The sequence below is a fragment of the Sesamum indicum genome, linkage group LG10 (genome assembly GCF_000512975.1).
Source record: "Sesamum indicum cultivar Zhongzhi No. 13 linkage group LG10, S_indicum_v1.0, whole genome shotgun sequence".
In the NCBI taxonomy this organism is placed as follows: domain Eukaryota; kingdom Viridiplantae; phylum Streptophyta; class Magnoliopsida; order Lamiales; family Pedaliaceae; genus Sesamum; species Sesamum indicum.
Window position 1 is genome coordinate 3,577,476 of NC_026154.1, and position 5,677 is coordinate 3,583,152.

The 5,677-nt window shown below is 35.4% G+C and overlaps 2 protein-coding genes across 3 annotated transcripts; both read right to left on the bottom strand.

Moving 5' to 3' along the window:
• On the bottom strand, nt 958-1,359 carry LOC105172041 (glycine-rich protein 23-like). Its single transcript, XM_011093380.1, has 2 exons — nt 1,191-1,359; nt 958-1,115 (listed from the first exon to the last, which is right to left on the bottom strand). Exons 1-2 carry the CDS (start codon nt 1,357-1,359, stop codon nt 958-960), a joined length of 327 nt encoding a protein of 108 aa, XP_011091682.1.
• On the bottom strand, nt 3,401-4,219 carry LOC105171844 (acanthoscurrin-1). Of its 2 annotated transcripts, XM_011093087.2 has the most exons (2): nt 3,786-4,219; nt 3,401-3,749 (listed from the first exon to the last, which is right to left on the bottom strand). In XM_011093087.2, exons 1-2 carry the CDS (start codon nt 4,093-4,095, stop codon nt 3,565-3,567), a joined length of 495 nt encoding a protein of 164 aa, XP_011091389.1. In that variant the 5' UTR covers nt 4,096-4,219; the 3' UTR covers nt 3,401-3,564. The 2 variants fall into 2 exon arrangements, with proteins under 2 accessions (XP_011091389.1, XP_020552836.1); XM_020697177.1 differs by having other exon boundaries at nt 3,401-4,219.

Below are 5,677 nucleotides of genomic sequence, written 5' to 3' on the forward strand. Positions count from 1 at the left end.
ATGTCTATTTCACTTGGATGTGTTTTCCTCTGTCAATTTCTGAGGAAAGTTGGTACGTAGGAGAACTAATTAAAGTTGAGAATTTTTAAAAGTTATACGATTATTTTCAGAATATCGTAACAATAACACTGAAATTGTACAGAGTCTATGTTACAAGAAACAATGTCATCAGCAGCCACACAGACTCTTTGTAAAATAGTGGAATTCGTTGCTAATTTATGTTAAAAATAAATTTAGCAAGAAAAATATTTTATATTTTATATTTTAATTAGCTCGTACTGATTTTAGCATAAAATTATTTTGTTGCTTATTTTGCTAGGAATTTTGTTAATGAATTTTTTGTTAGTAAAATTTTGGTGAGAACTCTTTAATTTTTTTGCTAAGGCTAGTTACGAAATTTTACATTAATTTTTTTTTAATATTTTATAGCAAGGAAATATGTTGTTTTTAATATTAATTTTGAAATTACAAAAAGTTAAAATATTCTTATCCGTGACCAAATCCGTTACTAATTACTAATAAATTTATTCTCTTTTCTAATTTTTCTAGTTATTGGCATAAGTTTGTTCTAATTTGAAATACTACCTCATTGTTTGAAAAATTATAAATATTCTACTAAAATTAATAATTATCTGACAAATACCCCCTGCACTAGCCTATTAAGAGGGGGAATTTGTTAGAGGATAGTTAATTTCAGATTAATATTTGTTATTTTGCCAATAATGAGAGATATTCATATTTATAACAAATTTTAGTGAGACACGTTATAATTTATTCTATATATGTATCATCATCATGTATATATATTAATATTATACCAGAATAATACGATTAATCAAGCATTCACAAGCCACACACTTTATACAAATAATCAATTATTAATTGCAACAACACATTCATTCGGCATTGCATGCTAAACCCTTGATAGCTATATTTGGCTTTCTAATGAAAACTTGGTTAGCCCTTCCTAGCTTTCCATGCCATGCCACCACCTTCTACTCCATCATAAGCGGGTGGAGCACCACCACCACCACTGCCACCGGCGCTGCCGCTGCCACCAAAACCAAATCCCCCACTACTTCCACCACCTATTCCTCCCCATCCAAACTGCCCCCCTGTACCACCCCCAGGGTAACCACTTCCACCACCGCCACCCCCACCTCCACCTCCTCCACCACCACCGCCCCCACCTCCACCTCCTCCTCCCTGGCCACCTCCACCACCGCCTCCTCCTCCCCCACCAGGACCCGTGATCGGAGCAGGTGTCGGTGGAGGGCTCCCGTCCCGACCAAAGGAAGCGCCCATCATCATCATCATCACAAAAAGAACCAAGCAAACAAAAGGAATTAGACGAGCCATGGCCTAATTAACACTTCTCGGATATGAATATTATATGGAGAGTTCTTCATCGCATGTGTACATATACATGCACCTTAGGAAGCCAACTTGAAGGGGTTAATTGAAGACTTTGTCCTCATTCTTTCTCTTTAATACCAAAAGCAAAATGTTGGGGGCATCTATCATGTGTCCAAAATTTTTAAGTAAATTTGATTCCATCCAATTAAATAATTGCATAATGAGTGTGATATATTTATTTATATTTTTTATATTTTTTAAACGGTACATTAATTATATAATAAATATATTAAATTTACTATATAATTAGTTCAAATTTAATCAAACTCCATCGAAATTAAAATTTTGTATGATGTACTATGTACATTTGCTGTGCATAAATCCCACCACAAGTGTTTTTATACGATAAAACCATGTAATACTCCAGAATTTCAGGCACTATCAGCTTACACATAACCAGGTTTTGTGGTGGTTGGTGCCAGAATTCACATGGGATTTGTTGATCTTTTCAGTTATATATGGAGCCAAAGCGACTCCATCCTGAAGGTATCCTTCTTTTCCCTAATTAGTTCAAAAGGTTTAAATACACTTGGAGTGGAAAGTGGTGAGATAAGTGCTAGAAAATAAAAATGTATAAATGAGTGAAAATGAGAATATTACTGCTCGATTTTTATGTCTAAGATTGAGAAAATTTTATACTTGGGATGGAATGTGAATAAATCGTGACAAATGAATTTAAATTAAAAAATATTTTAATATATGGGATCAAAAATATAATTTTTCATTCATAGAGAAACATTAAAACGAAGAATTTTCAACGAATGATTTTATGATAAAAAAAATATATATTATTGCACCACTCTATTTAGATATATATATATATATAGTGTGTTACCTATGTGATCATTTGAAATATATGTAACTACCAACCTTTTTTATTATACTATTTACAGCTCGGAAGTTCACTTCCTATATATAGTTTATTAATAAGTAATTTGATTGTACTTTCAGTATGACACTAAACGATCTACTGGTTATTCTAAAACATAAGTGAACAATATTAAAGGAACATAATAAATGTAAGATTGAAAATATAATAGTGATATTAAAATTAAAAAAGATGCAAACATGTTAGGTTTCCATAAAATACTAAAATGTTCATCTTTGTGTTTGATATGATTAAAATAGCTGGCTCAATTCATGACCCACATACGAGAGCCCAACATAAATCAAGAAAACCCAACAAACCGAAAAGGGCCGCAAGAGCTCCCGTTCAGCTTTAGCCCAAGAAGGGCAAGGATCGGGCGCAAAATTAGGCAACCCCAAAATGGCAGGAGGCTCAATGTCATCCTGGCCATCATCAGGACACCCTCTTAGCTAGCAACAAATTGTTCGGGTCAGGATGATGTAGTTACACATGTAAAGTATGACAAGGCCCTGCCTATGACCAACCTCCCCCAAGAAGTTGGGATATGGATGAATCTCCATCCTACCGATCTCTCCTAGTCTGGTAGGACTCTCTCAGTATTTTCTAACCACTCTCGAATTCTAAGGAACCATATCTCAACAATCGCCTTCTCGACTCCCTAGGGTACAAGACTCCTCTCTTGCTGGGACTCCCCCCCCCCCCCCCCCCTAATTTTCTTCACACATAGCTTGTTATCTCTTTACTATTCATTTTTTTTTTTAATTTTATTATTCTATAACTATATACTGATTTGACCACTGAATTGTTAATATTTGTTTTGTAGGTTCCCACTTTAGATCTGTGAAAAAATTGAGCCCAAGAAATTTTGAGTGAATGAACCTCATTACACGTACAAAAGCTGCACGTATTAGCGTTATTATAATAGTAATAGAGTATTTTGGAATAGATAACGCTTCAACTTAAAATTAATTATAAACTAAAATAAAAATTATATATTTTTACTATCTAATAAAAATATCTCAAAAATAGAATAATTGGTTTTTGTCCTTGTGATATGGTAGCGTCAATTTTGGATACCTCCCTAAATGCATTTCCATATGAAATGAACCTGGGACGTACAAGAATATCCAGAATTTTTACTCCTTAAAGATAAAACACATAATAATATATAATAGCAGTCCTCCAAATTGAAATAACATAGCAAATATTAAATTCTAGCTACCTAAAACCCTTGAATCAACAATAACATAAACATACCCCTAAGACATCTGATAATTAATTTAAGGTATAGTGTGGCCGGGCGCTCCACCCCCAACACGGCCACTAGCACCTATACCACCAAGCCCGCCGCAGCCGCCTCCACCACCAGCACCACCTCCGCCACCAAGACCACCAGAGCCGCCTCCGCCACCAAGACCACCAGAGCCGCCTCCGCCACCAAGACCACCTAGTCCACCTAGTCCACCAAGCCCTCCAAGCCCACCAGTGCCGCCTCCCCCACCTAGTCCACCTAGTCCTCCAAGCCCACTGGCGCCGCCAATGCCACCAAGGACCGGAATCACCCCGGCAAAGCCACCAACGCCTCCCCAGCCACCTACACCGCCATAGGAGATGAAGTTTTTCTGATCATCGACGCCGCCGTTAGCGGCCGGCGCATTTGCAGTTCTGACCACATTGTTCTCAACAGGGGCTAATGCATTAGCGGTAGTACCCGGTTTGGTTTGGTCATTAGGAATGTTTCTAGCAGCACTGGCAATATTTCCTAGTACTGAAAATGCAACTATCAAGAAAATTACGTACAATTTCGCCATATCTCTCTCTTGTTTTTCCTCCCTCTCTCTCACACACACAAAACACACTAAAAACCACGCACAGAATTGAAGGCAGCTAGCTATAGTATATATATGTGTTTTTGAATGAGGGGATGAGGGCTGAGAAGGAGAGGTATTTATGGGCAAAAACTTTGAGGGAGAGGTTCCATTAAGGGTGGAGGACAGTTGTGAAGATTACACTAGTAAAATTAATATTAATGGCATTAAATATTCGCAATCTCGAGAGTAGCAATTTCAATTTTCATGGCGAGTAACAGAGTTAGGTGAATTAAAGATGAAATCGTGATGAATGTGCATTAATGTTTATGAAGATTGATGGACAGGGCAAGGCTGCCATGCAATCCATGCAACCTGTGTGGCAAACACTTGTTGCGATTGCAGAAAGGGACGGACGTATGATAATGTCTTGTAATCTTTGTTCTTTGACTTGGTGTGAAAGGTGGCAGCTTCTGGAGTTAGATTTTTGACATCTTGCTGGGGAAAATGCAGATTTGTTGTTGAAAATATATTTATAATTTTTTAGATAATAAGGAGTATATGAAATATGATAGCTTCTGCAGGGGAAATATTTTACATCTTGCTCGCAACATTGTGGATTTGTTCGAAATTTGAATTGGATTTTCTTTTCGAAATCCAGCTGTCTGAAATTTGATATGAGATGTTCATCTTAATTAGGGGAAATTGTAGCCCAAAAACAGTTCCGCAAAACTTAAATCAATTATATAGTTATTGTAATATACTTGTAATATAATTGGTGTATAGTTTAGGAAAAAGTGACCAATTATATAACACTTGCTCTGTGAATTGGTTTAGTTCGACCAAATCTCATTCAAATAAATTTTTTTCTTAATTAGTCTAATAGCTAAAAGTTAGGAAAAATAGTATCTTTTTGTCCTATATTTTAGAGTTTTGTATGTTTTTTGTCCTATTGATTATGAATTTTTATTAATGGTCCCATAAATTACAAAAAGTTTCAGTTTTAGTCGTGTGATTAGATATAATTCATTAATATTTTGATGAAAAAAGAGATGTGTTACTTAGCACGTAGCCTTAACTATTCGACCACTTTTGGCAATGTGTTTAGAATTTTTAGTCCCATTAATTACGTGATTCTCATCAATGATTTCGTAAGTTAAAAGAATTTCACTTTTAGTCATTTCATAAGATTCCATTAGTATTTAGACGAGAAAAAGTATGTGCTTATGAACACGTTGCTATTAACTCTTTGATCAATTTTAGTCAAGTGCTTACGCTAGAGAAAAAAAATTACCATTGCCTACACTTTTATTGAAAATGAACTAAAAGTCGTGGTGAATAACAATTATTAACCATGATTAAATAAAATCGATGTAAAAATTTAGCTTATCCACCATGAATAATATTTTTAGCTATGGTTATGAGCCATGCAATATATTTTTGCCACACTCGCAAAAACCACGGCCAACAGTCATTGCATGACTGTGGTCATGAATGATGATTTACTACGGGTATTTATTTTTAATTATAATAATTAGTTTTGGCCAAATATTATATTTCTTCTAGTATTATCACTGTTAGTCCC

Excerpts from the sequence above, each read along its gene's own strand:
- LOC105172041 (XM_011093380.1), bottom strand. The coding sequence starts at position 1,359 with ATGGCTCGTCTAATTCCTTTTGTTTGCTTGGTTCTTTTTGTGATGATG. Across the intron at positions 1,116-1,190 it reads CCAGGGAGGAGGAGGTGGAG|GGGGGCAGTTTGGATGGGGA; the intron begins GTGGGGGCGGTG and ends GGGGTGGTACAG.
- LOC105171844 (XM_020697177.1), bottom strand. The coding sequence starts at position 4,095 with ATGGCGAAATTGTACGTAATTTTCTTGATAGTTGCATTTTCAGTACTA.